Raw genomic sequence first — 21,543 nt, 5'->3', positions numbered from 1 at the left:
TGCATGAAGCATGTTGTCCTTCATTTAAAAACGTATACCAAATATAGCCAACATTTCAAACAGATTATTTTTTAAAGATTAGAGCAACAGAACAATTTTGTTAAAAAAGTTATTTTTGAGAACGTTTGGCTTACTTTGATATCATTCCCAAATAAAAGATAACAGTAAAGTTAAATTGGAATATTAGAATAGGTTATATGGGTTTACATATAAATACAAGAAACAATATTTCATACATAATAACAATGTCATTTATGAAGCCAATATAAAACTGAAAGCAGCTACAGATACTGGAAGTTGACCTTACACATGAACTCTATTTCTCTCTCCAGATTCACTGACCCGTTTAGTATTTCCAGCATCATCTGCTCATAGTTTTGGAGCTATATCTGTGAGCCTTATAAAGGAAGATTTACATTTACAGTCTTTCGCATTACTTTAGGATATCCCACAATGTTTTAAGTTAAATTACTACTTTTAATATGTGGCAAGTGTCACAATTTAGAAAATATGGCAGCCAGTATTTACACCAAATGTTCAAAAAATACAATGTGGTAATGATCAATGTGCCTTTTTGTTTTAGTGATTTTGCTAAAGGAATAAATATTGGCCATAATCCTGGGATTATCTCCCTGCTCTCTGAATAATTGTCATATGATCTTTTCTGTCCTGTATAGGGAGCAACTAGCACAATATCTTATCTTTCTGTACTACTCTGGAGTCTCAGGGTTCAGTTCCCAACCCTCTGACTCAAAGTACTGCCACTGTGGATGTGATGTTGCTCGAAAAGGACCAAATGGATTTCATGTCTATGACCTATATGACCAATTATCACCTCTATTGGCTTTAAAAGAGACCAGTTGAGAATGGATGACTTCCCCACATTGACTCCAGCAAGTAAAACTACACAAACGGCATTATTCAAAAATATATTGATACCGCACATGCATTTGTAACATTTAATCTCAATGTACATATTATAAGGTTGCTTTCTCATCCACGACAGATGCTGATGATTTAATTACTTTAAATACAAAAAGCTGATTGTTTAAAATAAATGCATATGACTAATCTCTTGAATTGATGCAGAAGATTTTATGGCACAAAGCAGGAGCAGTTCATCTTTAGGAATTGGCCAATATTTAACTATTGTTCAAAATAATCTAAGAATAGATCATCCGTTCATTGCTTTTGAGAGTTTATTTTTAGAGCTCAATTTCTTTCACTACCTCAATGATTATATTTCAAAAACACTGCTGATTGTTTAGTACTATTGGACACCTTTCAAGGGATAGGAAAAGCACCAAGTACATGTTTATTTTACTGCGTATAGAATCAAAGGATAGAAAAGACAGACAAGTCTTAGCAAATCAGATATTTGTCATACTGAGCATTAAAATAAAATGTGTACTTACCAAGGAATCCATTTTCAAAAATTCAGATGAAATGAGTATTGAGATAACATTACTAGGTTCTAAAAGAAATGGAAAGCAAAAATTGTCAGAAAACATCACAAATTGTACCTGTAAATTTCTTAAAGACAACATTACAGGTAAACAAAAACTTTCCACTTTTAGACCATTTGGAAAAGTCAAAATCAATTCAAGAAATAATTAATCCTGTCAATTTTAAGAACATGAACATGCATTTCTTCTCTTCCAAGGCCCACATAATGCATTATCTGCCCCATGAATCTTATGCAAATTCATAGTTCAATTGTCCAAATGTAATTCACTGTATGAGAATAAAACAGATTTGATGAAAAAGGGAGGTTCTTAATGGAAAACCAGAGGGAAGGAAATTAAATAATTAAGTAGATTTTAGGGGATTAGGGCATAACAGATGCATAATGTTTTTCAGTCTCAATTTCTATTTCTCCCTGAATAGCGTCATATTAAACTATTAAAAACTTAAAGAATATTTATGCTCATTACAATAAAATCTAAATGTGCACACTGTGATATAATTTTCCCATCTCCATTTTGTATTGGTTTGAATTCATTAAATGAGTTCATTGGCCATATGTCTAGATATCCAGTCATATGTTCAGCATGGAGTCAAAATGATTGTTCTCTGTTCCTCCTTGCAGACACTAAAAACGATACAATAGCTGCAGGCTAACTGTGACCTTCCAAAACATAATGTCAGTCTGTAACAGCAGTCCACTAATTTGGACACCAAAACTGCCACCTGAACAAGCAGTCTCTTTATATTATTCCTGCTACCCAAATCCAATTGTTTCTCATACTGGGCCATTTTCTGGTTGCCATCACCTTGCTTTGCATGCACCTTTTTTTTTTTTTAAAACACCCAAGAAACTTATAATATTCCAAAAGCTGTTTCTTTGCATCCATTCCTACCCTCTTCTCAAACTGATTCAGATCCCTGTCAGACATGCTGTTATGTTCAACTGTCTACAGTTCCAAACAAATTCAGCATATTAAAAGTATATTATACGAAAAGTGCTCAAAGGCTAATTTCTTTTACAATGTCAATGTTTGTGAATTTTGTCTAGTTAAAAAAAACAGGTGATAGTATGCATTTCAGAAATATTACTATTATATTTGTGATCTAATGGCACCAGTAATAGTCATCTAAATAAATTTCACTCTGAAATCTCAAAGAGCAATGCATTTAATACCAAATTATTCTTTAGTTTTAGTTTTAGGGAAACAGCCCACGGAGTCTATGCCAACCATTGATCACCGGTTCTCCCTAGTTCTAGGTTATCCGACTTTCTCATCCACTCACTACATACTTGGGACAATTTACAGAGGCCAATTAACCTACAAACCCATGTCTTTGGAATGTGGGAGAAAACCGGAACACTCAGGGTGAGCCCACTCTGTTATAGGATGAATGTACAAACTCCACATTGACAGCACCCGAAGTCAGGATCAAACCCGAGTCTCTGCACAATGTGAGACAGCAGCACCACTGAGCTGGGTCCCATGAGCTGTTTCATAAAAACATTTTAATTTTGGTCATTTTTTATTATAGACTGAATTATGCATCAGTAAATCTTATATTTTGAACAAATATGCCTGCAGGATTTAAAACTGCTTATTTTGATTTTATATTTTTGATAATTTAATTTAAAAAAATAATTGTACTTTTTCTATTTTCCAGTGTAGAAGGTAATAGAATTGATCTTAAATCTGACTTTATTTTGAAAAAGTTAATATGAACATTACATTATAATTACAGAGCATCCTTAATCCAAAGTCACTCAATTTGAATTAACTAGTAATTTGATAATTAAATTCCTGCTTTACAATGTAATATATTTTAAAGCTTAATCCAAGTTATTGAATATTTTATTCTGTGAGCACAAACAGCTTTGAATAATCAGAACTAGATGATTATTAGACATTAGATTTACATATGGCTTTTTATTTTACTAAATCCGTTGGTCATAAGAAAACAAAATGGGAATCAATAAATAATAATGTGGAAGCAGCCGCTGGAATAGCGAACCTAATGTAAAAATTATTTGCACCTCATCTGTGTCCACCTATCACTTGCCAGGCTACGCCCTGCCCCCACCATCCACTTCCAGCTCTCCACCCACACCATTAGTCTGAAGGCTTTGACACCAAAGATTGCCTATCCATCCAAGGTGTCCTCATTCTTATCGAACTGGGGTTCTCCTCTTCTATCATAGATGAGGCCCTCACACGTGTCTCCTCCATACCTGCAGCTCCGCTCTTGCTCCCAGTCTCCAGCCAGTCGCAACAGGGACAGAGTCCCCCTAGTCCTCACGTTTCACCCCATCAGCCTTCGCAAACACATAATCTTCCAAACTTTTTGCCCCCTCCAACAGGATCCCACCACTGGTCACATCTTCCCATCTCCACACCTTTCCACAGAAACCGTTCCCTCCGCAACTCCCTGGTTAACTCATCCCTTCCCACCCAAATCATTTTTTCCCGAGGTACCTTCCCCTGCAAGCGCAAGAGATGCAACATCTCTCCCCATACCTCCTCCCTCGCATCTTTCCAAGTACCCAACTGTCCTTTCAGGTTAGGCAGAGGTTCACTTGCACCTCCTCCAACCTCATCTACTGTATCCACTGATGCAGGTATGGACTCGTATATTGGTGAGATTAAGCGTAGACTGCGTGAGCGTTTCAGTGAACACCTTCGCACAGTCTGCCTTGACCTATGCGATCTCCCGGTTGCCAAACACTTAAAGTCCCCTTCCTATTCCCATACTGACCTTTCTGTCCTGGGCATCATCCATTGTCAGAGTGAGGCCAATCGCAGCTAACAACCCAGTGGTATGAATATTGATTTCTCTAACTTCAAGTAACCTTTGCATCCCTTGTCATCCTATTGAGTTTCACTGTCTATATAACTTGTTTTCACTTAGCTCGCAGCCAACAATTGACCATTGTGCATTCCATCTTTCCTTGATCATTCTTACTTTTTGCATATCTTTCATTCATTTGTTCTGTATCTCTCTATATCACCGTCAATAGCTCCCAAAATGTCATCTATTTCTTTTCTCCTGAGGTGCTGCTAAGTTACGCCAGCTTTTTGTGTCTACCCTCCACAGAAGTGCCTGACTCACAGAGTTCTTCCAGTACAGTGTATTTTGAACATTAACGAAAAAGACTGTTTAAAAACGATGATGATTTTTTTCAGTGTAACCCTCACACATACCAAGCTCTGGTTGTTCAACCTGTCCTTGGTGCTTTAGTTTCTTCTTCACGTAGCTCATCAACCAGGCAAATATATGGACATCACAGTGCACAGAGATATCTACTTCTTGCCAACGCTGTGCATCCACGGACAGATATTCAGCAAAGTATTTCATCTCACTGACTAGGAGATTCCGAGGACAAACAAAATCACGCTTCAGGTTTTTGGCTTCATCGCAAACATGAATTACCATGTTGGGTCTATTAAAAAAAATAAAGAGCAATTCTTAAAAAACATCAGTAATAAAACATGGTTGTATTTTCTATCGCTCACAATTATACTTCAAAAATAAAAACTGATTTAGAATTACTTTGCAAGTCTAAGGCTTATTTGTTGATAAGAAATTATACTTTTGCAAGTGACTACTTTAGGTTAACTTATTTTGTCCTTGATAAAGGAAATAACTATCATGGCAAGTTTGATATTGTCAGTATAGCCATGGTTGATGTGCATCCCATGAATCAGAGTATTTTTGCTCAGACTGCTTTTTCAATAATATATTAAAACCGAGGTGGCTTTTACTTATTTATATTGCTTCAAGATAGAGAGGAACCAAACAGGCAAGGGGATGGATGGACCATGTGAAGGATGATGAGATTAGTTTAAACAGCTTAAATTACTTATTTTGTTTTACCTGAAATTTTCAGGTTCGATATCTTGGTTCTGAATTCATAAGTTTGCCATCACATAGCTATTATCTTTAAGACAGATTGGTATCGGTTTATTATTATCATGCATACAGAGATTCTGTAAGAAGTTTTGTTTTACGTGCTTCCAGGCAAATCATACTGTACACAAGTACAATGAGTAGTGTAAATAAAAAAGAATTGCAGAATATAGTGTTACAGCATTAGAAGGTGCAGATAAAAACAAGTGCAAGGGCCACAGTGAGGTAGACTGGGAAGATCGAGAGTTCAATTTTAGCATACGAGGTCCATTCAATAATCTGATAACTGTGGGCAAGAAGCTATTCGTGAATCTGGTGCCTTGTGTTTTCAAGCTTTTATATCGTCTGGTCGATGGAAGAGGGAGACTTACTTAGATACAGCTACGCACATGCAATGTGCACTAATTCTAAAATTATATAAATGTTTCTAATTATCATTTGTTTTGTTAAATAGGTAACAGTTTACTGAGAGAGACAAGAGTAGAATCTAGGAGCACATGAAGAAGAAAAATAAGATAAACATTACAAAACTAGTCAGAATGCACAATTGGGAAGAGAACGTGGGAGAATGCTCATCCCCAATCAGAGCTGTTTAAGTCATGTTCTCACTTTCTACTCACAACCCCAATCATTGCTGACATCTGAATAAAGACAGCCTGCATTTCATTGTTCTTACTAAATATCAAGTTCTACCAAATTCCTGGATCCTAAATGATGTCTTTGTTGTAAAATCTACCATTTTGGCAGCTTCTGGATTTTTAGCCCGCCTAGGAAGTCTGCAGTTCAAGGAATGAATACTTGAAAAAGGCAAGAAACTCTACTGTGAAAAAGAGAGACTATTTAAACAAGGTGTGGAGCTGCATGCATGGTAGGGAATCCCTCAACATGCAAAACATTAACACCCTCGAGGACACAGAGCTCATATTTAACTGCATGCTTACACAAGTGTTTTTTTTAAATAAAAAGTGCATGTGCAAATAATATCTGAACATTTAGTCAATATGGATATGTTTCTCCATCTAGATAAAATACAAATTCTAAACTAAATCAGAACTTCATAAACTATCTGGCATACAAACAGTCCTATTTTCATCACCCAATTTTGACTGACTTCAAATTCAATAACCTTTTTGTGAAATCCTTCCACCATATCTCATGTAGCGAAAGCATACATAAGACATTCTGATAGGTTGTAGGTCCTCCTCATAGCTGCTGCCATTGTCTTGAGAACATGTCTCAACGTGCTTCAGAAATGTTCTCAAATATCTACATTTCTTCCGAAGATATCTAATGTACCACAGCCACTTCCACTAAATTGTCAATTATGTCAACTACAAGACAACTCTGCTACACAAGAAATACCAGATAAAAAGTCATTGAAAGATTGAGGTTAAACTTAAATAATTTTACTTTGTTTACTATTTCCGCTGAACACAAGCATTTAAAAAGTCAAAAAACGAATACTTCTCCTTTCCATTTATTGTAATTTTCACACATATTCTGATACTAACATGGGCCTATATCTAAATATATCCACTTATTTCAAATGTCGGATTATGCATGCCTTTATTAAAAAGGCTTTTTTTAAACCAATTAATATCCATCACTATGTCTCAATGAGGTCTTATTATTTCTCTTTAGACGCATCATTGTTACTTACCCTTGGCTTTCATCCAATTTGTCTTCACCTTTATCCGTTGAACCATTTTCTTTTAGAGTGCAATTTCTTCCTGTAGACAAAGTAGCTCGCCCTTGAATATTAAAATAAATATTGAAATTGCCATAAAGATATAGTGAACCAAAATCCTTTGCAACAAATCATGAAACCAAACGGATTCAACAAGCAAATTTCCCTCATTAATTAAAATAAATGTTGGTAATCAAGGATATATGCTGCATCATCAATGACCTTCATTTGATCAATGACAATACTATCACCACATTCAAATTCACAGAATAAAGTTATTTTATAGAGGGTGGAAAAGACACCAAATAGAAATGAAAATCCTAACATTGAGCTCTGGTAGGATGTGAAGGAAGAATCACCCCTCCCCCAGTGTGTGTGGCATTGAATTTATCTGGTCTAGTCTTGTGTTTAGTTTAGAGACACCGCATGGAAACAGTTCCTTCGGCCCACTGAGTCCATCCTTCCACATGAGTTGTGACCTTTCATGGGTTATGGTCGCTGCTGGAAACCCTGCACTTATTGCCCATCCCTACTGACCCTCGAGCTAGTTTGGTCTTTTCTGAGGGCAGTTAAGAATCTTTTACATTACTGTATGGAGTTTGTACATTCTCACTGTGAATACGTGGGTTTCCTCAAAGTGCTCTGGTTTCCTCCTACATCCCATGTTGGTTAATTGAGCTTTGTAAATTTCCCCTAAACTAAACCCAAACTAAACAGTGGATCTGTACCCAGAGAGATCAGACTGGACAAATATGACAGATTTACTTCCCTGACAGAATTTAGTAAAACAGATACATTTTTACAGCAATCGCCACAGACTTTATTCCAGATTATTTCATGAGCGGAATTCACAATTGCACAACTGCTCTGATGTCATAGAAACTTATATTTCTGGAATGTTAGTTCAAGCCTCATCATCCTGTAATGGAATACCAATCCAAATGCGTCCCACAAGCTAAAATGATGTGGAGATGTGATAACAGGTAGAGAAAAACTGGTAGGATGGTCTGGAATCAGACAAATTTGACATTGCTGCCACAAATCCATGAGAGCAATTAAAATAATATTTCTTAACTTAATAAATTGTCATGGTCTAGTTTATAATGTCAGATTGGGTTCTAGAATAAGATTCAAAAGTTATATTGAAAGGGGAATTTTATACAATCAAAATGGGAAAATCTCCAGAACCAGACAGGAAAAGGCAATGCTGTTGAGATAATTATTTCAAAAAGTCAACAGAAAAATAGCTAAATGGACTTCTGTAATCATGATTTTAGATAGATTATAGACATTTCTTACCAAGCCGCAAATAAATACAGAAATCTTCCTGTTTTTCAGCAAAAATATATATTTTTTAATTCAACTCCTTTGATTTCCAAATAAATGATGTAAATGCTTTATTTCTGTTCTGCTAGTTTAATTGAATATCTACAGTATCAATTAATGAAGAAATAATTTGAAATATTATTAATAGATAAACATCCTGCAGACATAACCAACCTGATATGGAAGTGCTATTCTGCATTACAGATAACCTAGATTTTTCATCATCTTCATTGTCCAAAAACGATGATTTAATATATGTGGCCAATGATTTAGATGGACTCCCTTCACACTTGTTTTCATCACAAATATGGGGCATGATTCCATTGCTTCGTAGTTCTTCAAATCTCTTGGCACACTGCAAATAATTTAAAGCTTGGCTTTAATAATAAGTTGTAGCCATTTCAATGCAACTCATTTCCTATCCTCAGAAAATCTGGTGGATGATTTTAAAGTAGATCATTTGCCCAACTATTCTAAATAAATAAATCCTTCACATTAGCAGGAATACAATTTTATCTCTCCATATTTCCCTTTACCACCTTTCCTTCAATCACCTAAACCACTCTTAATTAATGTGATAATAAAAATAAAAAAATCACTAACTTTGTCAGTGCATAGAACAGCATCACAACCCAGTCAAAAGCTAATTTACCATGTGTAAGGAGAAACTGTAGTTGCCAGTTTAAACCGAAGATAGACACAAAAGGCTGGAGTAACTCAGCGGGTCAGGCAGCATCTCTGGAGAAAAGGAATAGGTGACGTTTCAGGTAGAGACCCCTCTTCTCTGCCCTAATTTTCCCTATTCTTACTACGTATTATAAATGAGTCCCCAAGTTTAAATCTCTCAATGTATGAAAACCATTAATCGCAACCCTTCATAATTTTAGCACCAGTGTTTCAAATGATTTCCCCCCCACTGTTTCTTCCTCAAATATATTATGATGGTTCACTTGTTTTTTATTTGTTCAAGCTTTCTCTTCCCCAATACAAAATGCCATCTGTATTAGGTACACCCACCAATTTCCATTCACTTTCTATATACTTATCAACCATGTGTCGAAGGTCTTGCCCCATATTTTCCAATACACTTTTGACTATCACCTTTTGAAATTCCTCGTATGTTGCAAAACATACTTGGCAAATAAAGTACTATTCTGATTCCGATTGAATGGCATATATTTAAACAGTATTTTTGTGGTCTTTTTAATTACCTATTTATAATTAACTAAACATATCAAGTTTTTCAAAAATCGGAAATGTCTTGTTTGCGATGCTGTCTTTCTATTTTACCTCGACTGGACCAGTCATCTTTGTTAAAAATCTACCTTATTCCAATGTGTTGTACTCATTTTTATGCAAAGGAATTAATTTTTAACATGCACTAATCCGTATTTAACTCATTCTTTCAATATTACATCTAGGAGTATCTCTACGCAGGTAAATATTCACCTTTTTTTAGAACTCTCCTTATTTTAAGAATTCCATTTCATTTTCCCTGCTCACTTTCCCCAGAGCCAGTCAAATATTTGGTCATCAAATTGTCTCAGCACATTTATTTATGTCTAATTCCCTGATCAGTTCACAAATGACTTCTTCTTATTCTGCTCCTTAAACTAATACCATTTATCTTGGCTCTCCAACAAAATTGACTCAGAACAGTGCACCATTCCCCTTTTCAGAATTGATGCATTCTTTTTCACCAATGTTTTTCCTACCCCAGAAAACATTATCACCTGGAATTTCCTAGCAATACCCTTGCAGCTTATCAGGATGCAATACAATTTCAAAACAAAGGAAATTGTGTGAAATTAACATGTTCAAAAATCATTACTTAAACATTGTAATTGTTGTAATAAACAAGAATTATGTCTGGAAATAAATTTCTTATGTAATGATTTTTCTGTAATTTTACAGATTAGCAGCCTCTGAGCCCAACAGGCGCATTGTTCCCAACAATGAAACAGCTTACTGATTAATGTAACTACTCGTAAATAGAAAAGTAAAAATTAGAATTGTGTTTAAACCTCAAAAGGCAAAACATTGACTTACAATACCTGCTTGGCTGTGACTCCTGGTACGAGTCTAGCTACTCTTTCCCAGTTGATAGGCTGGGTTACTCCTAACATAGAGCGGAGAATCATATCCAGCACCAATCCTTGCTTCTCATAAAGAAATGGGGCATTTACTGAACACGCGTGACTCATCTTGTTTTCGACTAAATTGAGGAGAAAGTAGCAATTTAGTTAAAAATATTTATGTACTGTGACTTGCATCACTAGTTATTACAGGCAGGCCCGGGTATGTAATTTTGTGCTTTTAGATCATTTAGCAGAGCCAGTTATTTTTTATACCTGTATATATATTTGGAAAAGACTGCTTAAATCTCATTTGGTGCTGCATAGAATTAAAATGTATTTTTCTGGGTTAATATTTTGTATTTTATATTGTATTGTAACATTCTAAACATACACGTGAGAAACTTAAACTAAGCTATTCTTGTTTGAAAAGATTAACAAGAGTAATAGATACAGTAATTAGCAGTGTTCTGGACATTTAGCAAGAGGCCAAGTGATCAAGAAAGACATTCAAATTCCATCATTGAAGGTTGTGGGAAAATTTTAATTTAAATAATTAAATTTGGAATAAAAATCCGAGCACCATTCATGACAACTTTCTCGGAAGGAAATCTGACAACCTGATTCAGTTTGGTTAATAATGCATTTGCAGGGCCAGAGCAACATAACCACCCCCTGAAATGGTCTGGCATGCCACTTGGTTCAAAGGGAATTTAGGGCTAGATAAGAAATATTTGCTTTCCAGTAACATTCCGTTGCATACACAGTCAAATAAAATATTACATTCCAGATTAAAAAACCTTTAACAATATAATTTAGGAAGAAAACAACCCAAAACACAAAGAAGTGAAAATTCATAGCATATAGAACAGTACAGTACAGCATAAGAACATGCCCTGTGGCCCACAAAGTCTGTGCCGAACATGATGACAAACTCATCGCTATCTACCTGCGTATAACCCATATCCTTCCATTCTCTTCCAGAGAAAATAATCCAAATCTATCCAACCTCTCCCTGTACCCAATATCCCCTAACCCAGACATCATTCTGGTAAACCTCCTCTGCACCCCTTCCATGGCCTCCACATCCCTTCTGTAATTTGGCTCCCAGAACTGCACTCAATACACCAAAGTCCTATAAAGTTGCATCATGACTTCCTGACTCTTATACTCAATGCCCCAACCTATGAAAGCAAGCATGCCACATGCCTTTTTTACCACTCTATCTACCTGATATCACTCTATCTAATTGATTTCCTTGCCAACAGTCTGTCTGTCCTTTCCTTCTTTGTGTTTCAATAGTATGGTGTTAAATGCATGTTTTGAGTGTTCTTTAGCTTGTTTTATGCGGGGGGTGGGGGTTGGGGGAAACTTTTTCTAATCTCTTACTTCGACGGAGATGCAATGTTTTTCCATATCGTATCTTCGTCCGCACTGCGGCATAACATCGAGGAGTTGGTGGCCTTTCTGGAGACCGATTTTGAGAGTTCCACTGCGGGAGCTTACAGACTTTAACAAGCCCGCGATCCCTTTGCCAGGGTTCGACCTCGGAGCTCCAACCGTGGGTGCTTGCGGGCTTTAATATCTCCGGTCAGAGACCGACTTTGGGAACTCCAAGCCACAGGAGTTTCGACAACCCCGACGCGGGAGTTTCGATCGCCCCGACGCAGGAGTTTCAATCGCCCCGACGCAGGAGCTACGACAGCCCCGATTGGGGGCTTCGACCACCCCCACACAGGGGGCTACAACCGCCCCCACACGGGGGCTTCGATCGCCGGCTGCGGGTGCTTTGATTGCCCCGACGAATGGTTCGACTGCCCCGACCGCGAGAGAATAAAGAGGAAGAAGATTGGACTTTTTTGCCTTCCATCACAGTGAGGAATGTGGGGAATCCGCTGTGGTGGATGTTTATGTTAACTTTTATGCAGTTGTGCGTCTTGTTGCTTTTTTTTCGTACGGCTGTATGGTAATTCGCATAGCACTGTGCCTTAATTGGTACATGTGACAATAAAAGACCTTTGAAACCTTTCCTGTGTAGCCACTTTCAGGGACATGGATTTGGACCCCGAAATCCCTCAGAACATGAAAGCTGTTAAGGGTCATGACATTAATTGTATATTTTCCCCTTACATTTGAACCATCAACATTGCAATACCTCACACTAGCTCAGATTAAACTCCATTTGACTTTTCTGCAGCTGATCTATATCTCATAGTGTACTTTGACAGCCTGTCTCGCAGTCTGTGACCTCAGCAATATTGGTGTCATCTGCAAACTTACTAACCAGCCCGTTTACCTTTATGTCCAAGTTGTTTACATATATCAGCATTCCCAGCACAGATCCTTGTGGAACTCCACTGGTCACAGACCTCCAGCCTGAATATTGTCCTTCCACGACAACCCTCTGTCTTCTAATAATAAGCCAGTTCTGAATCTATATGACCATTTCACTATTAATCTTGTGTATCTTAATCTTCTGGATAAGCCTACCATGAGGGACTTTATCAAATACCTTACAAAATCCATGTAAACAACATCCACCGCCCTCGATCACCTTTGTCTCCTCCTCAAAAAACCTCAATTAAGTTAATAAGACATGGACAAACGGCAAGTACAAAGCCATGCTGACTGTCCCTATTTAAACCATTCCAAATGGGAGGAAATCCTATCGCAAAGAATCCTCTCCATTAGTTTCCCTACCACTGATGCGAGGTTCACCAGACGATAATTTCTCTCTACATCCCTTCTGAAATAAAAAGAACATTAGCTACTCTCCAGTCCTCCGGGACCCGACTTATGTCTAGAGAAGACGTAAAGATCTTCATCAAAGCTTCCACAATCTTTTCTCTTGCCACTCTCAATACCCTGGGATAAATCCCATCAGATCCTGGGGATTTATCCACCTTAATGCTCTTCTAGATCACCAACACCTTCTCCTTCTTAATCTCTGACTGCCCATGTATAACACTATTATCCACAATGTCTTCCGTGTCCTTCTCCTTGGTGAAAATAGATGCAAAGTACTCGTTTAGTACTTGACCTACATCCCAGACTCCAAGTACAAATTCCTACCCTTACGTGGCCCTACCTTTTTTCTGTTTATCGTAAATATAGGTATAAAAAGCTTTGGATTTTTAATTCATCTGACTCACCAAACCCATTTAGTGGCCCCTTTAAGTCCTTCTAATCGCCTGCTTGAGTTCTTTCCTCCTTTCTTTATATTCAACAAAGACCCTGGCTGATTCCAACCTCCAACCTTCCACGCATTTTCGTTTTGTTTTAAACCAAATTTAAACCTCTTTTGTCATCCAAGGTTCCCTGATTTTGCCATCCTTATCCATACTCCCCTAAATGGAACTTGCCAGTTCTGAACATCGATCAACTGGCCTTTAAACAACTCTCACATGTCAGATGTGGACTCAACCAATAACAATTGCTCCCAGTATACTCTCCTGAGCTCCTGCCTAAAAACATTGTAGTTTACCTTACTCTAATAGCACCTTCCTGCAAGGTCCAGTCTTCTACCAATTCAAAACAATCTTAAAATTGATTGTGATTACTATACACAAAATGCTCTACCAGTTCAGTTTATTGTCACGTGACCCGAGGTACAGTGAAAAGCTTTGACAATAAAGCCACTAAAACACCAGTCACTTGGCCAACACAAGAGTATGTTTTCTTCTCGGATTAGACTATCCACATACAGTTGCAAGAAATCCTGGCTACACCTCAAAATCTGCCCAGTCTTAGCATTTGGTACTGAGCAATCTCAGCAAATCCCAGTCAATAATGAGCAGTCTGAAGAAGGGTTTCGACCCAAAACGTTGCCTATTTCCTTCGCTCCATAGATGCTGCCTCACCCGTCTGGGCATCATTCAGTAATCTGTCTACATATTCATATCAACAAATCGCATATTTCCTTCCTAGGGTACAATTTCTCATACATAAACAAGTGTAACAAGGAAATAGGTTTCTTAAGGTTGGATAAACCTCTCAAGTGGCAGCCAAGATGGGGACTCCCCACAATGCAACTCAAATTTACCCTCCATTTTTACACAAGCTTACTTTCTTGCCCATTATTCTTGTTTCTCAAGTGGTTATCCGAGTATTATTGGTTCATTCATTCATGATATAATCCATAGAAGGAATCGTACTGTTGCCAATATATAATACACTTCTGATCAATAATAAGACAAACTAGACATTGCCAATCTCTCTGACCAAACTGCACTGATGCACAATTAGAATAGCAATATTTGATCAAAACCATGTGTAGAGCAAGGGAATTTGAAATTGTGATTCAAAGTTTAAAACCATTTTTTTTTATTTGAAATGTTTAATTCTATTAAATGAATGCAATCATCATAATAGTTTTAAATGATTTATAAATATGTTAATACTTTTAATTATCTAATCACTGTTGTTTTGTGCAAACTGGAGGTACAAAGATATTTCAAAGGGGTATATAGCCAGAGGTGATTACAAAAATAGAAGGGATAGAGGGATTTGAAAGTAAAGATGCAAATTAAAAAAAATAAGGGATCTCTTAAACCAGAACCCATCTAGGTCAGTAGTCAAGGAATGATTCATGAACAGGTCTTGGTGCAAGTTATGAAACTGACAGCAAATTTAGATGACAAGTTTAGGATTAAATTCTTTATAAGAAATCTACAACTAATCCCACTATCATTCTCTTCTCAAGGGCTTGCATTTTTTTCCTATTTCAAGATCACTCTATTTTCCCAATTCAATCATCCCTGTGCCATGTATTTCATTCTATAATGACTTAAAATTGACCCTCCTCAATCTTGCATAAAGCATTAGGATACCCAAACCAAATAGTCATTCCCCATTTTCTCTAACAATACCGTCAATTTTACAAATTATCATTTTATTTTCGTCTTTGAGCTCTGCTCCAGTGAAAATAGCCCACAGTGGATGTTGACTAAATATTTCAAAAGGCATTTGATAAACTATCATGTTACAGATCAAAAGAGATAACACAAATGCATGGAAATGAAGAGAACATATTAGTAAAGGGATAGGAGCAAGACATTGGTTTTCTTAATGGAAATATGCAGTGCCCTACTATTTCTATTCTCACCATTGCTTTTATAGTTGTGTATTAAAGATTTGGAAGGAAAAACAATTATAAAGTTTGCAAATGATGCAAATCTTGGTGGCATAGTAAATAGTGACAAGGGTTTTCAAGAAACATGACACAATAAACAGCTGAAATGGATAGACCCACTGCAGAACCAATTCAATTAAAAATGCCTTTGTTACTACTGATTTAACCTGCAACAAAATGTTTTGGGAATCCTGCACCAGCACACCCAAGTCCCATTGCACCTAAGATTCCTGAATCCTCTCCCCATTTGGAAAATATTCTAAGTCCCTCCACCTGCATCATCTGCAAACTTTGCCATAAAGCCATCAATTCCATCTTCCAAATCATAAATATACAACGTGAAAAGTAGCAGACCCAACAATGAACCCTGTGGAACAACGGCAGCCAACTTGAAAAAGCCCCATTTATTCCCACTATTTGCATCCTGCTATTCAGCCAACCTTCTATCCATGCTAGTATCTTCCCTCTAATATCATGGGCTCTCATCTTGCTTAATAGCTTCATGTGCGGCACCTTATCAAAGGCCTGAAAATCCAAGTACACAACATTCACTGACTTTCCATTGTCTATCCTGCTATTTATTTCCTCAAAGAATTCCTACATTTGTCAGGCAAGGTCTCCCTTCACAAAACAGTATTATGTGTTTCTAAATCTGTACTTGGAACTACTTCAAACTACTTGCAAAACAATTGACTGCAAAATCTTCCCAACCACTGAAGTCAGCAAACCAGGCTATAGTTTCCCCTCTTTTGCCTCACTTCCTTCTTGAACAGTGTAGTAACATTTGCAATTTTCTATTCCTCTGGGACCACTCCAGACGAGTGATTCTTGAAAGATCACTACTAATGCCTCCACAATCTCTAAAGCTACCTCTTTCAGAACCTTGAGGTGTAGTCCATCTGATCCAGGTGACATATCCACGTTCACACTTTTCAGCTTCCCAAGCAGCTTCTCCATAGTAAAAACAACTCCACTAACTTCTGCACCCTTACTCTCCTGAATTTCCAGCATGTTGCTGGCATCTTCCACTGTGAAGACGGATTTTAAAAAACTTATTCAATTCATCTGCCATTTCTTTATTCCTCATTACTACTTCTCCAGCGTTATTTTCAAACTATTAGTATCCTCTTTTATATTATTGACGAACTTACGTTAATTTTTATCTTTTCTCCCGTAATTGCCTTTTTAGTTGCCTTCTGTTGGTTTTGTCCTCTTGAGGTGAAAAGACCCTGCGTCTTCAGATTTACTCCCAGAAACTCCAGCCATAGCTGCTCCACCCTCATTCCTGCTAGTCCCTTTTCAACCTACTTTGGCCAGCTCCTCCTTCATGCCTCTGCAATTATCTTTACTCAACAGTAATACTGACACATCTGATTTAATCTTCTTTCTCTCAAACTGCAGGTTGAATTTTTTTCATACTATGATATCTATGTCCTAGAAGCTCATTTACCTTAAATTCCCTAATCATATCTGGTTTAACACAACACCAAATACAGAATTGCCTTTCCCCTAATAGGCTTGACCACAAACTGCTCTAAGAAGCCATCTGTTGGGCACTCCACAAATTTACTCTCTAGGGATCCAGTTCTAACCTGATTTTCCCAGTTTTCCTGAAATCCCACATGACCACTGTATGCTGATTGTATCTCCTGGTGTAATTTGTACGCCTACATCCTGGCTATTATTCGCTGACCTGGATATAACTCTCAACAGGGTTTTATTACTATTACTATTTAATTCTATCCATAAGGATTCTACATCCTATGCCTTCCCTTACTAAGGATTGAATGTAATTCCTTACCAGCAGAGCCACTCCACCTCCTCTGCCCACCTCCATACCATGCCTTCTTTACACTATCTACTTCTGTTAACACTTCAGCGATTTATGGATTTGACCCATCTGTATATCAATGCTGTTAAGGTTCTTGCCATTAATAGTATATTTCCTCCTTACATTTGACCTGTCAAATTGTCACCTCACTCTCACTCAGATGAAACTACATTGACCATTTCCCCGCCCATTTCTACAGCTGATCTCAAGCCTGCTGTATACTTTGACAGCCTTCCTCACAGTCCATAACCCCAGAAATGTTGCTTCAACTGCAAACTGACTAACCAACTCATCTACATTTAAGTCCAAGGCAATTATATAGCACAAACATCAGAGGTCCCAGCCCAGATCCATGCAGAAGCCCTCTGTTCACAGACCTCTAGCCTGAATTTTGACCTTCCAGCCCAAGACTCTGAAGCAATTTGGGATAAACTGTGTGGAAAGACAAGTAACATTTTAACAGAGAGGAGGTATAAGAACAGAGGCCCGAGGGAGAAACATCAGATCCTTCAAGGTGACGAGGAAAGTTTATTGGAAGTTAAGAAGCAGACAATATATTTTGCTTTGCAGCACAGAAATTAAACCTTGTGCTAAAACCTATACTTTCCTGTGGAAGAAGTACATAATTAACCAAAATGATACATGCACTTCAAGAGTTAAAATCAAATCAAAGTTGATACAAAAGAGTTGCATTCTGTGGAATTAAAAAGTTTAATGGGCAACTTCATTGATATTTTGAAAAAGTTGGTAATTTTTGGAGAAGGAGGAAAATAAACTTACAGTCTAAAATCCAGGGTCATATACCTAAAAATTAGTCAAATCTACATAGATTAAATGTAAAAACAATCTTACATTTCGATGCTGTTACAGATTTAAACTTTTTTTTTTAAATGATTGGCAAGTCTTTTTAAATTTCAGATTTGAGAGTGGCAGGTTTTTGTAAACTGGAAATAATTAAGGAACATGGAGGACAAGGCAAACCACAGATTAGCCATGACCTCATTGGAAGATAGAACAGGCTCCAGAGTATCCCAACTCCATTGTTTACAAATCACCTGTCAGGCCATAGTGAAAGTATGTGAAAGTAGTATGCGCATTTCACGCAAGACGGTATTCAAGGCTTTGGAGAAAGTACAGAAAACATTTAACAAGATGATTACCAGGAATAAGATGTTATCTAGAGAGACTGAAATTGATCTTGTTAAAACATAAAAGATTGGAAGACACCTAAAGAATGTCTGACAGAAAGAAGAGATTTTTATTCCATACTGACAGCGAGTCGCTAAACAGTCAAAAGATTTAATAAATTACTCAAAATAAAATTAATATTTTTTGTCAATGGAGAGTGGCTATGTTCTGTGATACACTGAATTAGACACAGTAGGAAATTTCAAAAATCTATTTAATGTGTAATTGATTCAAACTAATTTGCAGAATTATGGGGTGAAAACTGGGCTGTAGGACTAAATTGAAAACCTTTTAAAGAATTGACACAGCCACAAACTGTGCTGTTAGGTTACATAGAAAAGACCTACCTGCTTCCTCTCCTTGGAAAACAATAGATTCTATATCTGTATCAACAGATTTCCAATAGAATTGTTCCTTCTCCAATATTTTTTGTAATTGCAAATGGTCTAAGCTTTACCAACATATCTTTTCATTAAGCAAATATCAATTAATAAAACTCAAAATTGTTGCATTATGATAATCAACAAAAAAAGGGAAACATGTTATGGGCAAAATGATGTTTGAAAAGTTGGTCCTAAATTTTGATTTACAGCTTGTTATTTTATCTGACCGCTGACTACATCCATGAAGTCTAGAGGAGGAGCCATCCTGGGGAACGGCTGCTAACCAGCAGCTGTCCATTCAATTCGCTTTTTTTAATTAGTTTTTAGTGAATTTTGTCCTATGTTTGTTTGTTGGGGAATTTGACTTTTTTTATGTGGGGTGGAAGGGGGAAACTATTTTCTAGGTCCCTACCTGGTCGGTGAGGCAGCTTTTTCCCCAGGCTGCACCATCGACCCGTCCTTGCGGCCTACCAGCGGGAGTGGAGCGGCGTTTTCCTGGCGGGGTCCACCCAGCACCTTCTGCTTCGGTGGCAGCACAGCGCTGGAGCGCTATCGCGGAGCGGGCGATGCCTTGCCTGGGTCGCCGCGTATATGCTGAGACCGCCGTGATCAACACAGTCGAGCTGCGGGACTGTGGAGCCAACTTTAACATCGGGAGCCTTGGAGCACCCACCGACTTCGGAATGCCACAGACTCCGGTAGGGAATCGGCCGTTCTAACCGTCCCATGCCGCTGTGAGGACTCTTCCGACGCCGGAGCAACACCACCCGGCGAGAACTGCCAGGAACATCGGGCCTCCGTAGAGGCAACTGTGGAGGCCTCAATAGGCCTGCCTATGGGAGAACTGGGGATGGGGACTGGACATTGTGCCTTCCCCCACAGTGGTAACCATTGTGGGGGGATGTTTTTTTGTGTGTAAATGATTATTTTATTCTGTGTCCAAGACGGCTGCCGGAAGGGAGAGTGTACACTGGCGCGCTTTAGCTGCCGCTGCTCTCTCTTCATATCATGTTTTTGATTTTTGTCTTTGGATTGAATTCTGTCTTTAATTTGTGTACTGGTGATGTCTTTACTAATTATTTCATTCCGCTCACATGTTTTTACTCTATTTGCTAAATTCTATAAGGTGTCCTTGAGACTCTTGAAAGGCACCCATAAGTAAAATTTATTATTATCATTATTATTATGAAAAGCATCTTTATTCTTCACATTCTGGCTTTTTGATTATGCCCTGATTTTATTCTCTCTCCAGTTGACAATTGTGCATTCAACTGCAAAGACCCCAAGCTCTGTAATTCTACGTTCAATACCTCATCTCTCTTTCTTCTTTTGAACTATATATTTTTGACTAAGCTTTTAATAATTTCCCTTGTAGCGTATAAAGATGGCTCATACCAAATTTTAATTACGAGCATATCGTGAAGCTCCTTGGAAGATTCCACCATGGTTAAGGTATTATTACATAAATAAGTTATAATGTCCTTCAGAAGTGGCAACTTTAATATATTTTGTATTGTATCGTAAATCGATCTATCGTAAATCACCCCATTGTATGAAGAATCTAAAAAATACAATACATCTTAACCGCATCACAGAATTACAAAAAATATGATCTTCACTGTACTTTCTTGTTCCAACATAAAGCAAATTGAATGCATACTTAATTGTAAATTTGTTCAAACAAAATTTTGTTTAGACCGAAAGGTCTGAATGACAATAAACGAATCTAGTCTAATCTAATCTAAACGGGGTCCAAGAGTAAGAATGAGGTTAGACGAAATTCACTTTCTGAAACGCTTATCTCGGGGATTACATACAAACTATAATCCCATTTTTAAACTCGTGCCCTAAATCGATGAATGTTTAATGGTGATCTTAAAGTACGTGAGTGATTACATTTCCATATATATTCTGCACAAATAGACTACAAGAGCATAAAACAGTCATAATTACACTAACCCGAGCTACGGCCGGTAGACTGGAAGACTGCACTCCCAAAGGGGCTGGCAATCTTTCAACAGGATTTAAACTAAGAGTCTGGGTTGCTGCGACTCCATCAAAACTCTTTACAGACGGCGGAAGAGTGATAATGTAGAATTGAAACTTGAACAGCACATCCCAAAACCCTCAAAATACTACGTTCGCTCCAGCCAGTATTTGACCAAACGACACGGTGTCCTTCACCTTGAGCAGCGTGGGAGTGGAAACCCCTGTTCTTTCTGCTCGAAATGTTGCGAAGACACTGCTAATTTTAAGAGACCGCCGGCCCCGCCGCATGCCTAGTCTAAAGACACATTGGTGGATTTTTCTTTTTGTGTGTTTGGTTGTTTGTTTTTTTTTTAAAGAGGCGTATCTTGCTCGTAATGCTCTACCCAGCTCCAGCCATTACCGCACAGTGCCCGCGCCAAACATGGACGTGAACAACCGCCCGCCCGTCCGCGCGCCCGCCCGGCGAGGCCGGCACTGCCCGGCAGCACAGGCGGGCCCCCGCTACTGGGCATGCGCATCAGCCAGTGGCAGGCGAGGGTTCCCCTGGCAACGCGCAGGACAGC

The 21,543-nt window shown here is 37.9% G+C and overlaps 1 protein-coding gene across 5 annotated transcripts in view; it reads right to left on the bottom strand.

Annotated features, from left to right (window-relative positions):
- sanbr (SANT and BTB domain regulator of CSR) overlaps positions 1–21,459 on the bottom strand; it is a 60,570-nt gene extending 39,111 nt beyond the window's left edge. The window contains exons 1-6 of one of the 5 annotated variants that reach the window (XM_055639899.1): positions 20,951–21,459; positions 10,438–10,598; positions 8,558–8,738; positions 7,031–7,121; positions 4,665–4,903; positions 1,416–1,474 (exon numbers count right to left, since the gene is read on the bottom strand). In XM_055639899.1, the coding sequence (XP_055495874.1) occupies positions 1,416–1,474; positions 4,665–4,903; positions 7,031–7,121; positions 8,558–8,738; positions 10,438–10,587 (720 nt within the window). In that variant the 5' untranslated portion in view covers positions 10,588–10,598; positions 20,951–21,459. Of the gene's footprint in view, positions 1–1,415; positions 1,475–4,664; positions 4,904–7,030; positions 7,122–8,557; positions 8,739–10,432; positions 10,599–20,950 lie in introns of those variants that run through there. The other 4 variants (XM_055639900.1, XM_055639901.1, XM_055639902.1 and 1 more) reach the window with 4 other exon arrangements.
- Between the last annotated feature and the right edge of the window lie 84 nt (positions 21,460–21,543).

The sequence above is a fragment of the Leucoraja erinacea genome, chromosome 8 (assembly GCF_028641065.1).
Source record: "Leucoraja erinacea ecotype New England chromosome 8, Leri_hhj_1, whole genome shotgun sequence".
In the NCBI taxonomy this organism is placed as follows: domain Eukaryota; kingdom Metazoa; phylum Chordata; class Chondrichthyes; order Rajiformes; family Rajidae; genus Leucoraja; species Leucoraja erinaceus.
The sequence above is the reverse complement of the archived record's forward strand: the minus strand, read 5'-3'. Positions and strand labels throughout refer to the sequence as shown.